The 26,352-nt window shown below is 39.2% G+C and overlaps 2 protein-coding genes across 3 annotated transcripts in view; both read left to right on the top strand.

Annotated features, from left to right (window-relative positions):
- The window catches only part of SNTB2 (syntrophin beta 2), a 110,743-nt gene that overhangs the window by 36,535 nt on the left and 47,856 nt on the right, over positions 1-26,352 (top strand). For both annotated transcript variants that reach the window (XR_010408143.1, XM_045890836.3), the window contains exons 2-3: positions 10,395-10,608; positions 25,454-25,664. Coding sequence is in view for 1 of the 2 variants with exons in the window: in XM_045890836.3 (XP_045746792.1) it covers positions 10,395-10,608; positions 25,454-25,664 (425 nt within the window). In the remaining variant the exon portion in view is untranslated. The remainder of the gene's footprint in view (positions 1-10,394; positions 10,609-25,453; positions 25,665-26,352) is intronic.
- On the top strand, positions 4,988-10,376 carry LOC123855949 (zinc finger protein 510-like). Its single transcript, XM_054511275.2, has one exon. The coding sequence runs from the start codon at positions 7,952-7,954 to the stop codon at positions 8,516-8,518; it is 567 nt and encodes a 188-aa protein (XP_054367250.1). The 5' UTR covers positions 4,988-7,951; the 3' UTR covers positions 8,519-10,376.

Raw genomic sequence — 26,352 nt, 5'->3', positions numbered from 1 at the left:
TCTAGGTCCATCTATGTTGTCCCAAATGGCAAGATCTCATCCTTTTTTGTGTGTGGCTGAATAATACTCCATTATAGATATATCTATCTATCTATAGACAGATAGATAGATAGATAAATAGATAGATCTCACATTTTCTTTATCCATTCATCTATCAGTTGACATTTGGATTGCTTCCATTTTCTTTTCTTTTTTTTTAAGATTTTATTCATTTAACAGAGAGAGACACAGCAAGAGAGGGAACACAAGCAGGGGGAGTGGGGGAGAGAGAAGCAGGCTTCCCATGGAGCGGGGAGCCCTATGTGGGGCTCGATCGCAGGACCCTGGGATCATGACCTGAGCTGAAGGCAGACGCCCAATGACTGAGCCACCCAGGCGCCCGCTTCCATTTTCTATTGTAAATAATGCTGCGCTAAACATGGGGGTGCATCTATCTTTTCAAATTAGTGTTTTTTGGGATTTAGTTTTCTTTGGGTAAATACTCAGTAGTGGAATTATTGGATCATATGGTAATTCTATTTTTAATTTTTTGAGGAACATCCATACTATTTTCCACAGTAGCTGTACTAATTTACGTTACCTCCAGTAGTACATAAGGGTTCATTTTTCTCCACATCCTTACTAACATTTGTTATTTCTTGTCTTTTTGATTCTAGCTATTCTGATGGGTGTAAGTTGTTATGTCATTGTGGTTTTGGTTTGCATTTTCCTGATGATTAGTGATGTTGAGCATCTTTTCATGTGTCTTTTGGCCATCTGTATATCCTCTTTGGAAAAATGTCTGTTCAGGTCCCCTGCCTATTTTTAATTGGATTATTTGGGGGAAGTGGTTTTTGGTGTTGAATTTTGTAAATTCTTTATATATTTCAGATGTTAACGCTTTATCAGATGTATCAATTGAAAATATCTTCTCCCATTCAGTAGGTTGCCTTTTCATTTTGTTGATTGTTTCCTTCACTGTGCAAAAAACTTTTTATTTTGGTGTAATCTCAATAGTTTATTTTTGGTTTTGTTTCCCTTGCCCTAGGAGACAGCTAGAAAAATGTTGCTGTGGTTGATGTCAAAGAAATTACTGCTTATGTTCTCTTCTAGGAGTTTTGTAGTTTCAGGTCTCACACTTAGGTCTTTTTTTTTTTTTTTTTTTAAGATTTTATTTATTTTGACAGAGAGAGAGAGATAACGAGAGAGGGAACAAAGCAGGGGGAGTGGGAGAGGGAGAAGCAGGCTTCCCATGGAGCAGGGAGCCCAATGCGGGACTCGATCCCAGGACCCTGGAATCATGACCTGAGCCGAAGGCAGATGCTTAACAGACTGAGCCACCCAGGCGTCCCATCACGCTTAAGTCTTTAATCCAAAATAAAATACAGATTATTGGGCTTTATGCTGTACTTTCTATACTACTGGTTTAGATACTGATTGGCTAGAAAGATGTTGATGCTAATGCTAACAATGAAAACAATGCACGAGAGGATTAGGGATAACGAAGACTAGTTGACAGTTGGATATGGTGGTTTTGAAGGATTGGGACAGCACCTAAGTGGAAGGGATCTAGCATGGAAAGTTGAGGGGGACTAGAGGAAAGTGAGAAGAAAGTGCAAAAATTGGAGCCTTGGGGAGCAGCTACATTGTAGATATAGGAGGAAAAACAAGGCATTAGAAAATAAAAGGACAGAAAGGGATAAAAAACAGTTGATAGAGTGTACTGTCAGATGTTGGAATGGGCAAGAATAAGGACTGAGAAATTTAGATTGGGTGAGTAAGAAAACATTAGTGACTCTTCAGAATGCAGTTTTATTCAGAAGAGGTTAAGGAGCAAAAGGAGAAAATAAAAACAGCAAGCATAAACTTTTTTCTTTTTTTTCCCAAAATGTGGTAAAGAGAGGAAGGAATCAAGCTGGGAATTAGTAAGATCAAAGCATGGCTTTTAAAGTTTGGGCAACTTGGTACTATTTTAGGTCAGTATTTCTGTGGAGTACTTGTGTCTTGTAAGTCACCTGTCTCTTTTGCTTTTCTTTCTCTTCTCTCCAGCCCTTTAACAGTAGAATGTCGTCTTCCTCATCTATACTCACTCCCTTGGTGATCGTGCTGGTAGTCTTCCATTTGCCCCTGTAGGTTCACTCTTCCTTCTCTACCTGCTTTCTTTCCCAGGAGGCTGACCTGCAGGAATTACATCAACAAGCTTCTTTGACCTTTGGCTTTTGTAGAGTTTGGCCAATGTAGAGTCCAAACAGGACACTGGAGGGAAAGAAGGAGGAAAGTGAAATTGGAGCATTTATCCCCTTGGCTCCAAACTGGCTGAATTGACTGAAGGTCACTGCTCCTCTTGAGTCAGTCCCCTACAGGACTCCCCTGGGTCTGGTAACCAACCACTTCCTCTCCTGGTCCCTTTAGGCCTAGGTGTGTAAACAGGATATCACACTCTGTTTTCCCTTGTAGTTTCCCTAACATCTTGCCCACACCTTTATAAATTGTCTCTTTATTAATCCTGTGCATTCATTTGCTGCTGGGACTCTGACTGATACAGTGATCTTTTCCAGTTTCATGGCTTTAAATGTCAGCCATACACCAATTCCTCCCAAATTTATAGCTCCAGTTAAGACCTGTCTCCTAAACTGCAGACTCATGTATCTGGCTGCCAGCTAGATTTGGTTGTTTAACATAGGTCTCAACTTACTGATCTTTCTTCCTAAACCTCTTGATGTCATCTCCATCCTTCTGGTTGTTTAGGGCAAAGATCTCAAAATCATCCTCAGTTTCTCCCTTTTTCTCACCCCCCCCCCATTTCTATCTGTCAGAATATCTAAGTAGGTCTACCTTTAGTAGAGAATCTCACCACTTCTCACCAACCTCCATTCCTGCCACCCTGGTCTCACTATCGTAATCTTTCACTTCTAATAATTGGTCTTCCTACTTTTTACCTTTGCCCTCTTTCACTCTATTTTCCATATAGTAGGGAAAATGATTAAAATACAAGTTAGATCATGTCACTTCTCTGCTTAAAACCTCTCTATGTCTTACCACTTCAGAGTAAAAGCCAAAAGTCCTTACAATGACCTCAAAGTCCCAACATTATCGGCCTCCTACCCCCATTATCTCTGTGCCCCCATATTCTACTCTTTCTCCCTCGATTACCCTGTGCTAGGCACACTGGCTTTCCTTACTGCTTTAACACTCTTCTCCCTGTCTGTAACGCTTCTCCCAGATATCCACATGACTGATCCTCCACCTCCTAATTTAAGTCTTTGTTCAAACATCTTCTTAATGAGGGTTACCTTAACCACCTTATTTAAAATTGCAAATTGACCCCCCTGTGGTACTCCTGATCTGCCTTCCCCTACTGTTTTTTTCCCCTAACACTTAACATCTTATAACCTATTATATAATTTACTTATTTTTTCTTTTTTTTTTAAAAGATTTTATTTATTTATTTGACAGAGAGAGACACAGTTAGAGAGGGAACACAAGCAGGGGGAGTGGGAGAGGGAGAAGCAGGCTCCCCACTGAGCAGAGAGCCTGATGTGGGGCTCGATCCCAAGATCCTGGGATCATGACCTGAGCCGAAGGCAGACACCTAATGACTGAGCCACCCAGTGGCTACTTATTTTTTTCTTATCTTTTAATTATCATGCAGTAAAATTGCCCTTTTTCCCCTCTAATGGCGTACAGTTCTGTGAGTTTTAACACATGTACAAATTATTATGACCATCACCACAATTCTGATACAGGACAGTTCCATGCTCCAAAGAATGAATCACATCTTCCCCATTCCTAACCCTGGCAACCACTGATCTGCTCTTAATCATATATTTTTGTCTTTTCAATAATGAGATCATGTAGTATGTAACCTTTCACCACTGGCTTTTACTCAACATAATGCCTTTGAGATTCCTCTAAGTTGCTCAGTGTATCAGTAGTTCATTACTTCTTAATCACCAAGTAGTATTCTATTCTGTGGCTGTACTACAATTTATTCAGTCACCCACTGAAGGAATTTTGGGTTGTTTCCAGTTTGGGCACTTACAAATAGAGCTGCTAAAAACATTTACATATAGGCTTTTATGTGACCGTAAGTTTTGTTTCTCCAGAATATAATTTACTTACTAATCACATTTATCTCTTTTTTTTGCATTCTTTGTTTGTGGATTTATTATTCTAAGTTTCTAAAACAGTTCTGGCATGTACCAGGAGCTCAGTAAATTAGTGAATATGCAATGTTACTGTAAAATGGAAAGGTATAGGGACACCTGAGTGGCAGAGTCGGTTGGGCACCCTACTTGGTTTCCACTTGGATTGTGGTCTTGGGATCAAGCCCCGCCTCAGGCTCCGTGCTTGGCACACAGTCTGCTTAGATGCTCCCTCTGTTCCTCCCCTCCGAGAATGTGCATGCGCGTGCTCTCTTTCAAATAAATAAATAAATCTTAAAAAAAAAAAGGAAAGGTATAGTGAAACCATAATCACTCTGAATACATTCAGGGTTTATGTTGACAATCCCTAGACTGTGCAGTTTCCTTAAACCCCAAATGACAGGATACTTGAGCTGAAAGACACCTGCAAGTTGAGAATGTGAAAGGCTTTTTACTGAAAGTAAAGTAATTCCTCCCTAATGTTTCTGGTGACCATCTATCGGATTCCTGATGGAGGAGGAGCTTGGGATGAGGTTGAGGAGAAACCTCGTGGGAGAATACTTTAACAGTGATGTCACCATAATTCATTTGTGAGTGAAATGACAAGCCAGCTCTTTCACAATCAGGATAACCCAGAGACAAATTTGTTTGCAAAAGCTGGGGAAAATAATGGCACCATTCTCCCACATTGTCTGACCATTAGTTTCACTTAAGCTCATAGTATAGGCCACCAGATTAGGTAAGAAAAAGATAAGTGTTAGAGATAAAGAAGAAAATAATGATTATATGAAGGGTCGATATTTGGGAGGGGAGGGGATTGATTTGCTAGAATACTTGTGTTTACAGCCCTAAGTTATGTTTACACTATGAAGTATCTTTTAAAAGCCACATAAAAAGACATTCAGCTCAAAATCAGATGCTGCCTAATGCCCCAAACCAGGATCACAGGGTACCTCATTAAAATACATGGACCTCCTATAAACCTGTTCATTAGAGTATGGAATTCAGTAAGAATCAGTTGGATCTTGGATCCCATCCAGTGCATTATAGTTTTTGAAGGCTCAACAAGATTTCAGTTTAAGGTGGTTCCATTTTTAAAGTTTGAAAAATGGGTGCCTGGGTGGCTCAGTTGGTTGAGCGATGGCCTTCGGCTCAGGTCATGATCCTGGAGTCCCGGGATCGAGTCCCGCATCGGGCTTCCCACTCAGCGGGAAGTCTGTTTCTCCCTCTGATCCTACCCCCCTCATGCTCTCTCTTTCTCATTCTCTCTCAAATAAGTAAGTAAAATCTTTTTTAAAAAAGTTTGAGCAAGGTTTCAGAATAAGTTTTCTTCATTTCTTAAGTTTTTCAGGGGGGGTATAAGTTATATGGACTCATAAGAATTTCAAATATATAGAACTGTATAAAGAAAAGAAGGCGATCCTACACCTACATATAAGCACTATTGATATTTTGATGAAAATCCTTCCAGACATCTTTCCACATGTGTGAACAGTACATGTATATGTTTTTGTCACTCTCATGAAAAGGGGTTATAGTGATGCTCTTAGGGTGAGGGGAAGACTCATTTTTTTTTTTTTTAAGATTTTATTTATTTGACAGAGAGAGCACAAGCAGAGGGAGAGAGAGGGAGAAGCAGGTTTTCTGCTGAGCAAGGAGCCTGATGTGGGACTCGATCCCAGGACCCTGGGATCATGACCTGGGCCAAAGGCAGCCGCTTACCTGACTGAGCCACCCAGGCGTCCCAACTGTATCATTTTCAATAAGAGTGATCAGTACATAGAAGAAAGGAAATTAACTTCAACATCTAAGCACCTAAAACAGTGCAAACATCAGTGTTTCATTAAACATTTTGAGAATAATCTTCAACTATCAGGAAAAATGAAATAATTCTGAAATATATTATGGGTTCTGAGTCAAACTGAATGCCATGTAGGGGTGTAGAGTCTTTACTAATCCAACCAGGTATCCAGGTGAGAGTACTGTGGTAACTGGAGAGGTCTAATTATAGGACTAAAACAGAACACTGTTAACTTTCCACCTCTCCCAAATCTCAGGTAAATTACAAACAGATGTCTATTCACAGTTCTTCAGCCATTATGGATGGCCAGTTAGATTGGCCTATGGACGTCATTGACATCAATTCAAGTGAAACTGCTGCTCTTTTTCATAAGGCCATGAAATAGGCTGTGTATGTGTGTCTGTCTTAATATATGTGCAGTCATCAGTTCAGTGATGCTACTGTGTGACTGAGTGAACTTCTGAGTAGATCATGAAGGGTCCTTTTACGCTACTATAGTATTCACGAGTAGTCATTTAGAATGCCTTTAATTTCCTCTGATTGGTAGCCCAATACTTGGTATACTGCCTTAAATGTTCACAAAGCAAGTCTCTGCCATTGGCCATGACTGGAAACTTAGGAATTTCTGCTGAAGTTCTTGTGATCTAATCCTCTCTTGAAAGCACAGAACTAAAGCATGTATTGAAATGCCTGAGTCAGCCGTTCCAGGGATATACTGGCTGCACTCTTGCTTATTTTTCTGGGATGAAAAAATCTCCTTGGTGACCTGAGGCAGCTAGCTTTTACCTTCTCCACCTAGAAATGCATGTATTATAACTGCATAGAAAACACACATACACATATACAAACACACATAAACTATATCTAAATTCTGACATTAGCATTATTATATTTTCTAGGATTTTAAAAAATATTTTATATTTTCTAGGATTATGCTTAATTTCAGCAGATCTTGTTTAATAACTTATAAGAAAATAATTTCACCTCGTTTCTACTAATTGCTATTAAAATTTTTTAACTTTTCTAACTGTTTAGTTTAGGGAAGGAAAAGAAAGACATGTTGGACACCTGGCATGCGTCGTGACATTGGGTGTAGAGATTATTGAAACTTTTACTTTTACTTGTTTAGTGTTACTTCTATTTTATAGATGAGGACCTCACAACAGTCAAGTAACTCTGAGGTAGAAAACACAGTTGGTATTTGAACCAGGTACATCTGAGGCAAAAGGTCTATAACCTCATCATGCTATAGAATGAGCTGCAGAATGCTGGGCTTATAAAAAACTATATCAATATTATTAAGTAAAAAAAGCAAGGTTCAGAGCAATAAGCATTATATACTACCATTATGTGAAGTGTATGTATGAATACATATGTACATGTGTGTGTTTATTTTTACATATGCTTAGCATATCTAGCATATGTCTGGAAGACCATATAATGGTTGCCTCCAGGGATGGGAATTGGGCTGCTAGAAATCTAGATGTTTTGGGGCACCTGGGTGGCTCAGTCGGTTAAGTGTCTGCCTTTGGCTCAGGTCATGATCCCAGGGTCCTGGGATCTAGCCCCGCGTAGGGCTCCCTGCTCCGCGGGAAGCCTTCTCCCTCTCCCACTCCCCCTGCTTGTGTTCCCTCTCTCTGTCAAATAAATAAATAAAATCTTAAAAAAAAAAAAAAAAAGAGGGCCCATTTGCCCTCAGGCCTAAGTCTCAACGTCTGGAACAAAGTAGCTCTTGTGTGACAGGGAAGAGAGGAGCCCTGGGGACAGGAGTCCCACCTGGAAGAAGAGCTCATCTAACAGGAACCACCCTCACCACAGCTTCAGAACATGCAGAAGAACCCAGAAAGGAGTGGGTCCTAATTTGCTCCACCAGAAGCAGTTCTTATTTACCTTGTCCAGAAAGAGCCAGACTTCGTGATGTCACCACATCCAGAAGCTATCACAGACTGTGTGACAGTGGAAACTGGACCAGCTTGCAGAAGCTTATCTGTCACAGTTCTCTGTAGTCTCCCAACAACAGCAGAAAATGAACACATCTCAGGCATCAGTGTCATTCAAGGACGTGACTGTGGAATTCACCCAAAAGGAGTGGCAGCAAATGGGTCCTATTCAGAGGACCCTGTATAGAGATGTGATGCTGGAGAACTACAACAACCTAGTCTCAGTGGGGAACTGCATTTTCAAACCAGCAGTAATCTTCAAGTTGGAGCAAGGAGAGGAGCCTTGGTGCTTAGAGGAAGAATTCTCAAACCAGAGCCACCAAGAAGATTACAGAGATGATGACCTGATGAAGAGGAACAAGAAAATCCAAGATAAACACTTGCAGGAAATAATATTCATCGATAATAAACCATTGCCTGGAGAGGAAGAAGAAGTTTTGGGAAAACAGTTTAATCTGCACATAGCTCCTGTTTCAACAAAAATATCCTGTAAATATGACTCATGGGGAGTAAATTTGCAAAATATTTCCCAACTTATTAATAATAGAACCTATCCAACAAAAAAAAAAACAAAAAAAAAAAAGAAAGAGAAAGAAATCTGGATGTTTTATTATAAAATCCTTTCGGGGCACCTGGGTGGCTCAATTGGTTAAACATCGTGACCTGAGCAGAAATCAAGACTTAGCCAATTAATCGATTAATTGGCTTAAGTGAGCCACCCAGGCACCCCGGCGTGTAAAGCTTCCAGTGCTGTAGAATATTAATACTATTATGATATTGATAAGCATTGATAATAATTATATCTTTCTAGTTTTTCAATTCCTATGATACTACTCTAATGACCTACACAGTAGAATTTGAGAGTGAGAGGCACCTGGGCGGCTCAGTCGGTTAAGCATCTGCCTTTGGCTTAGGTTGTGATCATGGGTTCCTGGGATCGAGCCCCACACTGGGCTCCCTGCTCCGCGGGGAGCCTGCTCCTCCCTCTCCCTCTGCCTGCTGCTCCCCCTGCTTGTGCTCTTTCTCTCTGTCAAATAAATAAATAAAATCTTTAAAAAAAAAAAAGAATTTGAGAGGGAAGTAGAATACTGATATAATATATCATGATAGCAGAGGTAATGATGACTACATTCTGCATTCAACTATTTACATTTTTAATGCCACTTGAAATTTTAATAATCCTCGGTTTATCTGTTTTTTGAAACAAGAACACCATGCCTCAAATGACAGCAGTTGCCAGTCATGACTGAGGTCAAAGAAGTATTTCATGGGTCTTACAATTGAACTTAAAAAGAAAAAAGTTTGTCATATAGTAAAAGCTATGTTTTAATTTGGAACTACCATTAATCAAAATACCTTACCTTGAATACACTTTATTTTTGTATTTGTTTAATGATCTGTTTATAAAGCTGTCTCCCTTACTAAATTGGGCAGGGTCCACGCTTCTTCATTTGTTGCCGTATTTTTAGTGGGTAGCCCAATTCCTGGCAGTTGGTAGGTAGCTAAAAATATTGGTTGAGCTGAATTGAATTGAACTAGAGATATTTAGCTTAGTTGGGAGAAGAGAGAGAGAAATAATCTCAGTTTTTAGATAGTTGAAATGTTTTCATGTGAAAGAGGTTGAGTTTTTTTCTGTATGCTTCAGGAGACTGCAAACCAGTGGGTGGACGTTTCAAGAATCTTCTGAAAGTTGAGTTGTCTAAAGCTAAGGGGCCCTGTCTCAGGAGATACTGATTCTGTTCCCAGGAGATTCACTCATGGCCGGTCAACTATGGAAGTAATTCAAGTATTTAATTGTTCATTGGTTTCTTTCTTTTTCACATCTTGGGGAATTTTTTAAATTTTATTTTTTAAAGATATTTATTTATTTGAGAGAGCGAAAGCACGAGCAGGGGAAGGGGCAGAGGGAGAAGCAGGCTCCCTCCTGAGCACAGAGCCCAATGCAGGGATCCATTCCAGGACACTGAAATCATGGCCTGAGCCGAAGTCAGATGCTTAACCAAATGAGCCACCCAGGCACCCCCATTTGTTTCTTTACTCATTTCTGCAAACATGTATTGAGCACACACTGTCCTAGGTGTTGGATACTAAGACTGAATACATCATAATTTCTGCCCTCGAAGAACTCAGACCCAGCAGGTGAATGGAATTTTAGCAAAGGATTACAACCCAGGGTGCTAAGAGGTTGTTACAGCGGTGTAATGGTAATACCCAGGAGAGTTAACAGGAAAGGTTGCTGAGGAGGTGACTCTGAAGTAGAGTTGACCAGGCAGATAGAGAGAGAGGAGTCCTAAGCAGAAGGAAAAATACATGCAAAAGCGCAGAAGTTAAACTTTTTAGAATACAGTGGTATTTCATTTGGATTAGGTAGCCTTAAAATACCTCCAATCCTAAGATTCTGTGTTCTGGCTCTTTAACTTAGTGTCTTTTTTCACTTCCTGGCAGATATTACATGTATGTATGTATTTCAGTTGTCTTTTTTCATAGGAAGCAAAAACAGTAACCTTCTTCTTTGATTTTTGTTCGTAGTCAAGTTCATCCGAGAAGTAACACCATATATCAAGAAGCCATCATTAGTATCAGATCTACCATGGGAAGGTGCATCTCCTCAGTCACCAAGCTTTAGTGGCAGTGAGGACTCTGGTTCTCCAAAACACCAGAACAGCACCAAGGACAGGAAGGTCATCCCTCTCAAAATGTGCTTTGCTGCTAGAAACCTAAGCATGCCGGATCTGGAAAACAGGTGAGCTGTACCTAAGGAGAATATCAAACTTAAGGCTTTACAACTTAGGGACATGTTGTAATATTGCTTATGCATATTATTAATAATATGACTGTTGACTACATGATACAGAGGAAAACATCAGCCTGAGATGAAAGAATAATTTTTGGAGTTCCATATTTAAATTACTTCACACATATATGTACATATACATATATAGAAAAATTCGGGACAAACACACAAGAAATTTAATGCTGGTTACTCCCAGGGAGTGAAATAAGATTAGAAAGTAGAAGGAGAGAAGGGGCTTCTACTCTTCATTTTATACTTTCCTGGAGTTTTAGTACTTTTCTCACTATGAAGTTACTTTATAATTTTAAAAACATTATTAAAGAAATCTTAAATGTCCCCTCAGATGGAAACTCCTTATATTGTAGATAACATAGAGTCAGAGATCTGATTATAGATATGGCTGCATCAGCTAGCAGTGTGACCCTGGCAAGTTGGCATCTCTTGACTTGAGTTTCCTTATTTGTAAAAAGAGAGAGTTGGATTGAATAATTTTTTATGTCCCTCATAGTTCTATAACCAGTTGGGTTCTCTGACTCTGTCTTCAGTGATTGCATGAAGTGGTACTGGTAAACCTAGTTAGACTAGACTTTAGGGGGAAAAAGGGAGAGAGAGAGAGATGAACTTATCTAGAGACCTAGGCAAGGGCCAGGCTTTTTATAATGTACTTTCACTTTTATGGTCTCTTCTGATCTGAATGCACAGCCAGGTGTCCAGTCAGGATGGGATGGATCACAAGAAGACAGCAAGAGGTTGAGTGACCGTGGACATTTTTTTAAAAGTTTATTTATTTTTTTGAGAGAGAGAGAAAGTGAGAGAGAGCATGAGCAGGGGGAGGAGCAGAGGGAGGAGCAGACTCCCCACTGAGCAGGGAGCCTGATGCAGGGCTCGTCCCAGGACCCCGGGATCATGACCCAAGCCAAAGGCAGACGCTTAACCAACTGAGCCACCCAGGCGCCCCAACATTGGGCATTTTAGGCCATAGGGACATTACAGATCCTACTCTGTAATATGTTGTGTGGTATACTAGAAAGAGTTGAGCTCTGCAATCAGATAGACCTTCTTGTGGAAATCAGACAATCCTAATTAGGGTGACCTGCTGAAAAGAAGGCTCTAAGCAAATACTTTCACCTCCATAAACCACTATATCCTTATCTCTTTAAAAAAAAAAAGAAAGATAGGCGCCTGGGTGGCTCATTTGGTTAAGTGTCTGCCTTCGGCTCAGGGCATGATCCCAGGATCCTGGGATTAAGTACCACATTGGGCTCCTTGCTCGGCAGGGAGCCTGCTTCTCCCTCTCCTTCTACCATTCCCCCTGCTTGAGTTCTCTTGCGTGCTCTCTCTCTCTGTCAAATAAATAAATAAATAAAGTCTTTTTAAAAAATTTTAAAAAAAAGAATACTCAGTGTGCAGATTAAATGAGACAATACATATGAAGCCCTTTGCACAGAACATAGTAGTTTCTTAAGAAAGAGTAGCTTAAAGAAGTCTTAACTGCCAACTAGGTATGCACATTTTGAAAATTATATTCTGATATATTTGTATTGTTTTTGTTTGCTTTCTTTTAAAAGTTCAAGATATTATAGAAATTGTTTCAAGTTACATATAGATTTATTTATGAAAGATTGCACATTAAATCATATCTAAATACAACATAGCTTGGTCTTTAAAGAATTGCTTTATTTTTTTCATAAAGTAAGAATTGAATTTGTAAAGTCATCACCTCTGCGTCTTGAAATCAAAATTAATTTTTTTTCCTCAAATGAGATACATTTATGTAGAGCCTTTGGTTAATCATGGACTTAAAAAAATTAGTAGGGACCACGAAGAAGGAACTAGAATAGAGAAACAATGTGATAAAGAACAAACAGCAACTAAGTTTGTCAGCTGGCTCTCAGACTGAGGAATATTTTCAGGCTAAGTCTCTTCATTGTAAATCATTTCTGAGAATGAGAATAGATATCTCCTGTCTTAGTCTGTTGTGGCTGCTATAACAAAATACCGTAGATGGGGGGGCTTATAAACAAACAGAAGGTTATTTTTCATAGTTCTGGTAGAGGATAGGAAGTCCAAGATAAGATGTCTGGTGATGGCTGTCTTCTTGCTGTGTCCTCAAGGGCAGAAGAGTCTGGAGAGCTCTCTGGGGTCTCTTTTATAAGAGCACTTACCTCATTCATGAGGTCTCTGCCCTCATGATCTTATCACCTCCCAAAGGCCCCATCTCCTAATATCACAGTAAGGGTTAAGTTTTTAACACCTGTAGTGCTGCTGATATAGCTGGGTATTAGAGAAAAAGGCGAAGTATTGCAAAGTTTCTACAGAACTCAGGGTTGTGAGAGGGGAGGGGAAAAAAGGAGGAAGGGGATATGACTTGGCTGTATTATTGAAGGTTGTGCTACTTTATCTTCTACTTAGACATCTTTTAGAGCTGAGTAACCTTGGCCTTCATTAAAATATGGGGCTGCATTCTCCGTAGCATTCATGCTAAATGCTAGAGACATCTGGTGCATGATCACGTTTGAAATAGGTCTTCAGAAGCAATTGGAGAGGGCAGTTTAGGCTACAAGATTTGTATCACACCTTGCTCTTAAGATGGTCAGTCTCCTGGAACATGATATACTATACAAGGAAAAGTCTTAGAAGATTCAGACTATTGCAGATTCTCAGTCTTAATACTGCAAAGTAATTTGTTTCTCATTTTACTTGAAATACTAAAATTTGTAAATAATTTGCTTTTTGTAAAATATAAATTGGTAGAGATTCAAGGTTATTTCTATATCACTCTTACTTGCATTCCAGTGTGCTTTCTGGAGAAAAAGAGAAGCAGTAGAATTACCAGTACCTGGCAAAATTATGCATAACTTTAGTTATGTCCACAGGAATGTGAACATCTATCCTATATGTCATAATAGAAAAAATGTTCAGAACCCATTAGCTAATTAGATGGAAGTTAGGATGATGGGCTTTGTCACTTTGGCCAACCTATTTGTTTTCTGTAAGCCTTGGTTTCCTGCTCTATAAAATGAAAGCTTATGTGCAGATTAAATAAGAGGATAATAGTAAAATTGACACAGTAAGCTTTCAGTATATTATTATTATAGGTGCCATTTGTGTCCTATGACCTTAAATAAATCCCTTAATTTCTCTGTCCTGTTTTCTCTGTCTGTAAAATGGACATAATAGTGCTTGCTCAACTAGAGTCTTTTAGAACTACTTCAAGGAGAAATAAGATAATATCTATAAAATCACTTGGAGCTCTTTGATCCTTAAATTTATCTCAGCTCTGTCTCAGGAAAATGTCATGACAAGTAACACAGCTGCAACATTTAAAGCCGTGAAAAAAACCAGTCCATCATAGGAACAGTAAAAATAAGTTTTGTTAGGATATCTGTGAGCAAAACATTTATCAAGTTGCAGTTTTATATAACTGACCATATTTCTATTTGAAAATTTTAATCTTCAGCATAGTCTCTTGTAAAACCCAGAGCAAGAAGTAGGCCTAGATGTTCCCTAATGTGGAAAATACTTTTTCTGTTCTTTAAGCCCTTGGTAGGCATGTGGTTTCCCAACATTCTTTACTTTTTTCCTAATATTTTATTGTGAAAAATCTTCCAACATAAAGCAGGGTCAGAGAATTCTATGCTCAATACTCATTTTCCCACCAACTAGATTCTACCATGAATATTTTATTTTACTTGCTTTAGCACAGATTGACCCATCTATCCAGCCGTCATTCCATTTTAATTTTTCTTGATACTTTTCAAACTGAATTGCAGGCTTTAACATATTTCCCTCTAAATACTTAAGTATGCATATAAAGAAGTAGAGTTCAGTGTTTCATTATAGTTTTTTTCTTTTGAGAAAATATTTACATAAAATAAAATGCACAAATCATAAACTTTGACAAATGCATACAATTATGTAACCCGAGCCTATCAAGATGTAGTATATTACCTGGGCACCTGGGTGGCTCAGTCCGTTGGGCGGCTGCCTTTGGCTTGGGTCGTGATCCTGGGGTCTTGGGATCGAGCCCCGCATCCGACTCCCTGCTCAGCGGAGAGCCTGTTTCTCCCTCTCCATCTGCCTGCCACTCTGTCTACTTGTGCTCTCTCTCTGTCAAATAAATAAATAAAATCTTAAAAAAAAAAAAAAGATGTAGTATATTACCATCACCCTGGAAAGTTTTCTGTGCCCTTTCTCACTCAATTCCCTCTCCCACCTTCAAAGGTTACTACTCTTCTGACTTTCTACTACAGATTAGTTTTAACTGTTCTGAAATTTTGTATAAATGCAATCATATGTACTCTTTTGTGGTACAATTCTTTTACTCAGCATAAGGTTTTTGAGATTCATTTATCTTGTTGCATATATCCTTAGTTTTTTTCTCTTTTATTGTTGAATGATACGTGTTATATGTCACAGTTCTGTTATCTGTTTTCCCATTGGTGGGAGCCATTTCCAGTTTAGAGTTAATATTAATAAAGTTACTATGAATATTTTTGTACAACCTTTTGTAGGCATACATTTTCATTTTTCTTTGGTAAATTCTTAGGTGTGGAATTGCTGGGTCAAATAGTTTAATTTTGGGGGGCGCCTGGGTGGCACAGTGGGTTGAGCATCCAGCTCTTGATTTTGGCCCAGGTCATGATGTCAGGGTCATGGGATTGAGCCCCGTGTCGGGCTCCTTGCTCAGCAGGAGTCTGCTGGGGATTCTCTCTTTCCCCACCCCCCGGCCCTGGCTCTCTCTCAAATAAATAAATAAATCTTTAAATAAAAGTTTAGTTTTTAAATGCTAGTCTTTTTTCCAAAATGATTGTGCCATTTAAATGAATACTGTTATTAATAAATTAAATACACCAGCATTGTATGAGAGATTGTGTTGTTCTACATCGTCACCAACGTTGGTGGTGTCAGTCTTTTTAATATTAACTCTTCCTGTGGTGTATAGTAGAATCTCTTTGTGAATCATCCTTCATCTCGATATCAAGGTTTCACTTTCTAAACCAAAAATTTACTTGACATGAGAGGGAAACTTCTTTTTTTTTTTTTTTCTGTTTTACTACTTTGATTTAGTTTCAGTGTCTAGAGCTGAAAAAAAGTGCTGACCATCAGTATGAGTAAGTAAGGAGGAGGAAGAAGTTTGTTTTCTTCCTCCAGCTTGAGTTCTCAAGACCTCACTAGAGGCTTCTGGAGGTTCTAAGCAGTTCATTGTGGAAAGTGAAGGCTAAGTAAATAATGATGAAGTCCAGGGAACATGAGCCCATTCCCTCCCAAACGGCACTGTGGGCAGTGTGGAGTTTAGTAGTGACAAGGTGTTCTTAAATGCTGCTTTCCAGAAATATTAGCTATTAGCTTGAACTGGTTCACAAAGTCTTGGTCATCTTCACATTGGCTATTTTCATGTAAAAGGTAAATTTTGGCTTTATGGCATATAAAACAGTATGATTATTATTAAATATATAAGTTGTGTCAAAGACTACTAAAAGAAGATATAAACAGGCTAAACTTACAGAATCCTATGTTCCAGTGTACCTAAACATTGATTTGATTAATCTGATCAAAATGTACTTACATTTCTCAGAAATCCTCAGTGGTTTGATTAGAGGCCAAAACTCTTCACACTGTAGCTGTCTCCTCTCTCCTGTGAGCCCAAACAATTACTAGCAGACTGCCTTTAAATTTTTATTAGCAGAGTTTCCATTTGAATTTTTCTTTTAGAACAGCAGTAGACTTTCTGAAATACTTTGTCCCCTTTATCAAAGTTTTAGGGCTCCTTCTCCAAAGGCAAAGTCTTCTGGATCCTAGAATCATCAGTTCTGTTTTGGAGTTTCCTTTCAGTTTCTTGTTAGTTAGTTTTCTATTTCACAGTCCCTTCTTAAGAAACACTTAAATTTCTCTTTTCATGAAAAATTGGTGCTCCTGCCTTGTGAACTAATTTACTGTCAGTTTTCATCTTTTTCCAGCTTAATGGTCCCAGTATCTGTTTAATCAGGTTTAGTTTAGTTTTATTTTGTAACAGATTTATTTTCCATTCTTCCATTTATCTTCCATTCCATTAGGATCCTTGACATCAGGATTTTCAGAGTTCAGACTATGTCAGGGGAGTCTGAGAGACTGTCCCAGAAAGAGTATGAAGTGTAAAGGCTTTTTCAGAAGGTGGAACGTTTTGTGCCTAGGGAAGGATGAACAGATACCTATCTTTAGTACTAAGTAGGTCAGTAGGAGGAGTGAAAGAAATTTCTCATGGTTTTGCGACTGAACTTTTTAGCATGTGTTTAAAGGATGTTAAGCTGGTTACAGTGCAAAACAACCAGGTGGAAATAAATAGCCCCAAACAACTAGCCTGATATAGGGACTGAATTAGGGATATCACTGGCTCTTCTACTCAGTTCAGTGGGATGAGGGTGGATATGAATCTTTGTCTGGGTTGAGGGTGGGGCAGTCACTGGCTGCTGGGCGTGGGGAATGCTGGAACAGACTTGCAGCCAGCTTCTTTATTTTAGCTGTGTGCTTTACTCCTACTCCCAGAGGTAACTGGTGCCTCTAATTCCCCATCCCCTTCAGGATTCTGCAACATGGATTGACTGGGATTTTACTCCCCACTTTTCTTAGGTCTGCTAAGTCATTTAACTCTCTGTCTGCTTGCCGCCTTCCAAAATTTTGTTGTAGTTGCTTTTCTCCTGTTCTCTCTTGTAAGATTATGCTTCTTGAAAGTCCTCTTGGGCGCCTGGGTGGCTCAGTTGGTTAAGCGACTGCCTTCGGCTCAGGTCATGATCCTGGAGTCCCGGGATCGAGTCCCGCATCGGGCTCCCTGCTTGGCAGGGAGTCTGCTTCTCCCTCTGACCCTCCCCCTTCTTGTGCTCTCTCTCATTCTCTCTCAAATAAATAAATAAAATCTTAAAAAAAAAAAAAAAAGAAAGTCCTCTTTAGGGGCACCTGGCTTCTGGCCCAGTTGGTAGAGCATGTGACTCTTGATCTCGGGGTTATAAGTTTGAGCCCCACATTGGGGGTAGAGATTATTTAAAATCAAATCAATCAAGGGACGCCTGGGTGGCTCAGTTGGTTAATCCTCTGCCTTTGGCTCAGGTCATGATCCCAGGGTCCTGGGATCAAGTCCTGCATCAGCGTCCTTGCTCAGCAGGGAGCCTGCTTCTCACTCTGCCTGCCGTGCCCTGCCCCCCGCTTGTGCTCTCTCTCTCTGACAAATAAATGAATAAAATATTTTTAAAAAAATCAAATCAATCAACCAATCCCCTTTAAAGTTTGCTGATGACTTCTTAGATACATCAAAAGCAGAATACATAAAAGAAAAATTTGATTAAAAAAAAGTTGAACTTAAAGAAAATTAAAAACTGCTCTGTAAAAGACACTGTATAACAGGGTCTCCAGGAAAACAGAACCAGTAGGATAGATGGATGGATAGATGGATGAATGGATGGATGGGTAGATGGATAGAGAGAGAGATTATAGGAATTGGCTTATGCCATTATGAAGGCCAATCCCATGATCTGCTCTCTGTAAGCTGGAGAACCAGGAAAGCCAGTGGTATAATATAGTCTGAGTTCAAAGGCCCAAGAACCAAGAGTGCTAGTGTGCAAGAGCAGGAGAAGATGGATGTCCCAACTCAAGCAAAGAGCAGATTCACCCTTCTTCCACTTTTTTGTTATATTCATACCCTGAGCAGATTGGATGATGCCCACTCGAATTGGCAAAGGCCATTTTCTTTATTGTCTTTTGATAATGCTAATTTCTTCCAGAAAAACCCTCATAGACATACCCAGAAATATTGTTTTGCCAGGTATCTAGGCATCCCTTAGCCCATTTCAGTTGACACATAAAATTAACCATCACACACTGTTAAGAGAATGAAAAGACAAGCCACAGCTGGGAGAAAAATCTTTGTAAAATACTTATCAGATAAAGAACTGGTACCCAAAATATACAAAGAATTCTTAAAACTCAACAATAACAAACCAACCAAATTAAAAATGGGCAATAGATCTGAACAGACACCTCAACAAAGAAGAAATACATATGGCAAATAAGAATATGAAAGGTGCTCAACATCACATATCATTAGGGAATTGCAAATTAAAATAATGAGATACCACTATATGCATATTAGAATGGCCAAAATCCAAAACACCTACAGCACCAAATGCTGTAGAGGAATGCAGAGCAACAGGAACTCTTATTCATTGTTGGTGGAAATGAAGAATGGTACAGCAACTTTGGAAAACAATTTGGCAGTTTCTTATAAAGCTAAACGTAGTCTTACCATATGACCTAGCACTTGTGCTCCTTGGCATTTACCTGTAAAGAGTTGAAAACTTACATTCACACAAAGACCTGCACATAAATATTTATAGAAGCTTTATTCATAATTGCCAAAACTTGAAAGCAGCCAAGAAGTCTTTCAGTAGGTGAATGGATAAAAAACTGGTACATACAGACAAGGAAATATTATTCAGCAATAAAAAGAAATGAGCTCTCACTCAGTAAATATAGAATACTCATGAAAGAAATTGAGGAAGACACAAAGAAATGGAAAAATGTTCCATGCTCATGGGTTAGAAGAACAAATATTGTTAAAATGTCTATGCTACTTAGAGCAATCTACACATTCAATGCAATCCCTATCAAAATACCATCAAAGTTTTTCATAGAACTGGAACAAATAATCCTAAAATTTATATGGAACCAGAAAAGACCCCGAATAACCATAAGAATGTTGAAAAAGAAAAGCAAAGCCGGTGGCATCACAATTCCAGACTTCAAGCTCTATTACAAAGCTGTCATCATTAAGACAGTATGGTACTGGCACAAAAACAGACACATAGATCAATGGAACAGAATAGAGAACCCAGAAATGGACCCTCAACTCTATGGTCAACAAATCTTTGACAAAGCAGGAAAGACTGTCCAATGGAAAAAAGTATCTTCAACAAATGATGTTGGGAAAATTGGACAGCCACATGCAGAAGAATGAAACTGGACCTTGACCATTTCCTTACACCATACACAAAAATAGACTCAAAATGGTTGAAAGACGTAAATGTGAGACAGAAATCCATCAAAATCCTCTAGGAGAACACAGGCAGCAACCTCTGTGACCTCAGCCGCAGCAACTTCTTGCTAGACATGTCTCCAAAGGCAAGGGAAGCAAAGGCAGAAATGAACTATTGGGACTTCATCAAGATAAAAAGCTTTTGCACAGCAAAGGAAACAGTCAACAAAACCAAAAGACAACTGACAGAATGGGAGAAAAAATTTGCAAATGACATATCAGATAAAGGTCTAGTATCCAAAATCTATAAAGAACTTACCAAACTCAACACCCAAAGAATAAATAATCCAATCAAGAAATGGGCAGAAGACATGAACAGACATTTATGCAAAGAAGACATCCAGATGGCCAACAGACACATGAAAAAGTTCTCAACATCACTTGGCATCGGGGAAATACAAATTAAAACCACAAAGAGATACCACCTCACACCAGTCAAAATGGCTAAAATTAACAAGTCAGGAAATGACAGATGTTGGCGGGGATGCAGAGAAAGGGGAACCCTCCTACATTGTTGGTGGGAATGCAAGCTGGTGCAGCCACTCTGGAAAACAGTGTGGAGGTTCCTCAAAAAGTTGAAAATAGAGCTACCATATGATCCAGCAATTGCACTACTGGGTATTTACCCCAAAGATACAAATGTAGTGATCCAAAGGGGCACCTGCACCCCGATGTTTATAGCAGCAATGTCCACAATAGCCAAACTATGGAAAGAGCCCAGATGTCCATCGACAGATGAATGGATGAAGATGTGGTATACACACACACACACACACACACACACTGGAATATTACGCAGCCATCAAAAACTGAAATCTTGCCATTTGCAACAACGTGGATGGAACTAGAGGGTATTATACTAAGCGAAATAAGTCAATCTGAAAAAGACAATTATCGTATGATCTTACTGATATGTGGAATTTAAGAAACAAGGCAGAGGATCATAGGGGAAGAGAGGAAAAAATGAAACAAGATGAAACCAGAGAGGGAGACAAACCATAAGAGACTCTTACTCATAGGAAACAAACTGAGGGTTGCTGGAGGGGAGGGGGTGGAAGGATGAGGTAAATGGGTGATGGACACTGGGGAGGGTATGTGTGGTAATGACCACTGGGTATTATATAAGATTGATGAATCACAGACCTGACCTCTTAAACCAATAATACATGGGGCGCCTGGGTGGCTCAGTCGTTAAGCATCTGCCTTCGGCTCAGGTCATGATCCCGGGGTCCTGGGATCGTGCCCCGCACGGCTTACTGCTCGGCGGGAAGCGTGCTTCTCCCTCTCACACTCTTCCTGCTTGTGTTCCCTCTCTTGCTGTCTCTCTCTCTGTCAAATAAACCAATAATACATTATAGGTTAATTAATTCAATTTAAATTAAAAAAATAATAAATCGTAGATCTTTTTATAAGAAAAAGAAAAAGAAATGAGCTCCCAAGCCACAAAAGACATGGAGGAACCTTAAATGCATATTGCTAAGTGAAAGAAGCCAGTCTGAGAAAGTGACATACTATATGATTCCATGGAGACAGTAAAATGATTAGTAGTTGCTAGGAGTCAGGGCCAGGGCCTGAGTGATGGAGGATCAATAGGTGGATCACGGGATTTTTAGAGCAGTGAAATTATGATTCTGTGGAATACAGTAATGGTAGATATATGGCATACATTTGTCAAAACTCAGAATATACAACACAAAGAGTGACCTGGGATTTTAGTAAATAATATTATATCAATATTGGCTGGCTCATCAGCTGTAACAAATGGACCACACTAATGCAAGATGTTAATAATAGGGTGTATTGTGGAGAGGCAGGGAAGGGTGTTTGGTAGTTCCCCGTACTTCTTACTCAGTTTTTTTATGTAAACCTAATACTGCTAAAAGAAAAAGTCCATTAAGTTTTTCAAAAATCCCCTTTAAGGGGCGCCTGGGTAGCTCAGTCGTTAAGCGTCTGCCTTCGCCTCAGGTCATGATCTCAGGGTCCTGGGATCAAGCCCTGCATTGGGCTTCCTGCTCAGTGGGGAGTCTGCTTCTCCCTCTCCTACTCCCCCTGATTGTTTTCCTGCTCTTGCTCTCTCTGTCAAATAAATAAATAAAATCTTTAAAATATATATATATATAAATTTTTTTAAAATCCCCTTTAACTGTTTTTAGTGGGATTTCAGGAAGGAGTAGACTAAATGTGTGTGCTCAATTGCTGTGTTACATAGGAAGTTCTAGAAATACTGGAAATACTTTTTCTTCTTAAGATTAGTGTAAGAAATAAAATAAACAACTTGCTTTCACACATTATCTAATAATCTAGCCTTGAATTTTATAGATAACTACTTATCATTAAGTAACTTTAAAATAAGTTTCGCTACTGGGCGCCTGGGTGGCTCAGTCGTTAAGCGTCTGCCTTCGGCTCAGGTCATGATCCCAGGATCCTGGGATCGAGTCCCACATTGGGCTCCCTGCTCGGCGGGAAGCCTGCTTCTCCCTCCCCCACTCCCCCTGCTTACGTTCCCTCTCTCACTGTGTCTCTCTCTGTCAAATAAATAAATAAAATCTTTAAAAAAAAATAATAAGTTTCGCTACTTTAATGATTATTTGAGCAGTTGCTCTATATAATACAATTATTAACTCATTAAAAGAATTAGCACAGAAATGATTCTGTCTTTTAGCGTGATATTTTATTGTTACTGAGTGTAATGTACCATTTTAAATCTTCCCAGAACAAATGAATAGCTGTTTTCTTCCAGAGAATATAACCAATTTTTTAACCAATAGGTATCTTAAGGATCATGGCAGCAACAATTGATATAGTGAAAAATAACATAAAAAAGAATAGATATGATAAAATAACACAGAGGACTAAATAAAGGTTAATATGAATATTAAGCTATTTGTTCATCTTCCTCTTTCTACTTTTGCTGGGCTTTTAGGATGGAGGAATTCCTCCTGCATAAGAGTCTATCCCACTGGTAAGCTCTCTGTAGTTTCATCCTTTTTGGGTCCAGTTAAATTTCCCCAGGCCATATCTCTTTCTACTGTAATCCATCTTACATCCCACCATAAGATTATTTCTAATTTATATTACAATTTTTATTTGTGGTAAAATATGCATAACATAAAATTTACCATCTTAACGATTTTTAAGTGTATAGTTAAGTAGTATTAAGTATATTTGTGCAACAATCTCCAGAAATTTTTCATCTTGCAAAACTAAAACTCCATACCCATTAAACAACAACTCCCTATTCCCCTGTCCTCCTAACCCCTGGCAACTACCATTCTAATTTTTGTTTCTATGAGTTTGAATACTCTAGATACTTCATATAAGCAGACTCATACAATATTTCTCTTTTAGTGACTGGCTTGTTTCACTTAGCATAATGTCTTCAAGGTTCACTCATGTTGTAGCATGTGCCAGAATTTCCTTCCTTTTTAAGGCTGCATAATATTCCATTCTTGGTATACTACCACAATTTGGTTATCCATTCCATCGGTGGCCATTTAGGTGGTTTTTACCTTTTTTGTGGGGGGAGAGAGGGAGAGAGAGAGAGAGAGAATCTTAAGCAGGTTTCGCACCCAGCATGGAAGAACAAAACAAAAGCAAATAGCTCAAATTGCTTATGACTTACTATCTAAAGATTTTTTTCTGACTAATATGAGCTTTCTATGGGCTTAAGACTGTTCCCAGATCTTATTTTATGTTGTGGCTATTTTCTAGAATTTTTTGGCCTTTTGGCTATTGCCCTAGAACTTTGAAGGCATATAAAACATGGATAAACTGGTGGCTAGCCTTTCAGGTAGCTAGGTGACTAATTTCAGTGGGAGGGCAGGTGACTAGATAGGTGAGTTGATAAGTATGAGATAGATGTGTTTGTAACCTGTTTCAAAGCATGACACTAGCTGGGTAAGTGTGCCTCAGAGATAGAGAGGCCTCCATTGCAGTCCTGCTTTGCCCCTACCACCTTGCTTCCTTTAGACAAGAACTTCATAGTAGTTATCACAGTCCTTTATACGAGCACTTTTTATAACCTGTAATTATATTAATTGTTAAATTTCTGCCTTCCCCATCGGACGACAGGTCCAATGAAGGTAAAGACTATTTTTTTCACCACTGTATCTCCAATGTCAGTGTCTCACTGTGGCTGGCACCTAGTAAGTGCTCAATAAATGTTTACTTAAGAAATGATAGACTGACCAGAGTTGAAATGACAGTGAATATTTGCTATACTAAATATGGCAAATTGAAATACTTGGAATCATAAAGGGTTTAGAAAAGTAGCAAGAGGGAGGGGCGCAAGTTTCAAGGCAGGCATGCTAGTATCCATGTAAACTGCTTATCTTCGACAGGTGGTGCAGGATCTCATGACCTTGCTTCAAGGCAGCAAAAACTGTCTTCAGAAAGATGAATAATGAAAAGATCTGTACCTGGTCAGTGGCAGTTTGTCACTTTCTAGCCTACCATGAAAAACACTTCTAAGAGCTTTATCTTTTTTCCTTTTTGAAAGATACATATGTTCACTGTTAGAACACAGAAGTGTATATATGTTAATTTATTTATTTCACTTTTTAAACTCATCTTGGCAAAAACTTTGACCAAAACAGAAAAGAGCACCCAATAAATTGCTTTCTAAGAAATTTGTTTAATGTACTTGTAAAGAAATTTAGCAAATTCCTAAAGGTGACTTTTGAAGTTTGGGTTGTTCTCAGTTAAGCATTAACAAATAACATGGGCGCCTGGGTGGCTCAGTTGGTTAAGCGACTGCCTTCGGCTCAGGTCATGATCCTGGAGTCCCGGGATCGAGTCCCGCATCGGGCTCCCTGCTCGGCGGGGAGTCTGCTTCTCCCTCTGACCCTCCCCCCTCTCATGTGCTCCCTCTCTTTCATTCTCTCTGTCTCAAATAAATAAATAAATAAATTAAAAAAAAAAAAGCATTAACAAATAACAGTCATAGGACTGAAGATCTCTTAACTTTTTTTTTTTTTTAAAGATTTTTTATTTATTTATCTGAGAGAGAGAATGGGAGACAGAGAGCATGAGAGGGGGAGGATCAGAGGGAGAAGCAGACTCCCTGCCGAGCAGGGAGCCCGATGCGGGACTCGATCCCGGGACTCCAGGATCATGACCTGAGCCGAAGGCAGTCGCTTAACCAACTGAGCCACCCAGGCGTCCCTCTCTTAACTCTTTTTCTACTATGACTGAGTGGATGATTTAATCAGATAATGCTACCCAGGCCCTAAAAACCAAGTTTTAGATTTTCATAAGGAATCATATTCTTTAGTTATTTTTTCTTTATTCCACATGGTGGAAATTTCAGTTCACTCTTTGGCAGTCAGATTTATTTACCTAGCAATACCTTATACCAGAATTTTCTAAGTATTTAAAAAAATATCAGTTCCTTCTTTACAACGTGCCTATGACATTCAACAAGCATGCTTTCCATTTTTTTGACATGGAAATTAAAGCAAAGTGAGGTGTTTTACTATAGACCATACAATAGGTTCCTTCATTTGAGATCATTAAATTAACACACTGAAACAGCAGACCCAGCAGTTAGTCTTTCTGATGATTATCTTTCCATATGTGGTTTTCTCTGAAATTGGGCCCTAAGGAATTAAGAGAAAGTATCTCTATTCTGGAATGTAAAATTAAAATAGATTTCCAGTTATGTATGTTACACTCTGGCAGGTTTGGTGGCTTCCGATCTAGCTTACCTTTTTTTTTTCTTTTTCCACACAGATTGATAGAACTCCATTCTCCTGATAGCAGGAACACGCTGATCCTACGCTGCAAGGATACAGCCACAGCACATTCCTGGTTCGTAGCTCTCCACACCAACATAATGGCTCTCCTCCCACAGGTACTGGCTGAACTCAATGCCATGCTTGGTGCAACCAGGACGGCAGGAGGCAGCAAGGAGGTCAAGCACATTGCCTGGCTGGCAGAACAGGTAGGTTGAGAGGCAGGGCAAGGTCTCAGTGGTCACCATTCAGAGCCAAGGTGGTTCCCCCATTTCATGTATTTATAATATTTATCATGCAGTCAGGCCCTGGATATCTAGCTTGCAGATCTTTTGTTTGTTGGTTTTGTGTTTCTCCTCCCTACCATTTAGTTATTTGTTGCTAATTATCACCTCCACCAGAAGAACTGACTGTCATGATAGTCATCAACACAACATAACTAAAAAGAGATTCTTATTACCATCTCCGTCCTTAATGACAGAGAATAATTTTCATGATTTTAGAATAGGATCAGCAAACTTTTTCTGCAAAGGGCCAGATAGTGTCACAACTCCTTGACTGTGCAGTTGCAGCAAGAGAACAGTGGTAGACACTATGAAAATGGAGAGGTGTGGCCATGTGTCAATAAAACTTTATGTACAAAAACAGGTACTAGGCTGCATTTGGCCCATAGGTCATAGTTTCACAACCCCTGTTCTAGTCTACTGCCAGTTTCAGGGACAGAAAGCTTACTCTCCTGTTCTGGGAAAAGTATAAAACATGCAAAATATTTTACAAGCCATCAGCCAAATGTACAGTTGTCTTCCACCACTGAAAAATGAAAAGAGGAGAAACAAAACCTAAGTAGACATTGGTAAAAGGAAAGGACGAACTTACTCCAAGTTAGTTTGAATCCCA

Source organism: Mirounga angustirostris, unplaced genomic scaffold (genome assembly GCF_029215605.1).
Source record: "Mirounga angustirostris isolate CCGP_5_RB_7025 unplaced genomic scaffold, mMirAng1.0.hap1 SCAF_16, whole genome shotgun sequence".
In the NCBI taxonomy this organism is placed as follows: domain Eukaryota; kingdom Metazoa; phylum Chordata; class Mammalia; order Carnivora; family Phocidae; genus Mirounga; species Mirounga angustirostris.
The sequence above is the reverse complement of the archived record's forward strand: the minus strand, read 5'-3'. Positions and strand labels throughout refer to the sequence as shown.

What these genes read in the sequence shown, in the direction of transcription:
- LOC123855949 (XM_054511275.2), top strand. Translation starts at nt 7,952, where the DNA reads ATGAACACATCTCAGGCATCAGTGTCATTCAAGGACGTGACTGTGGAA.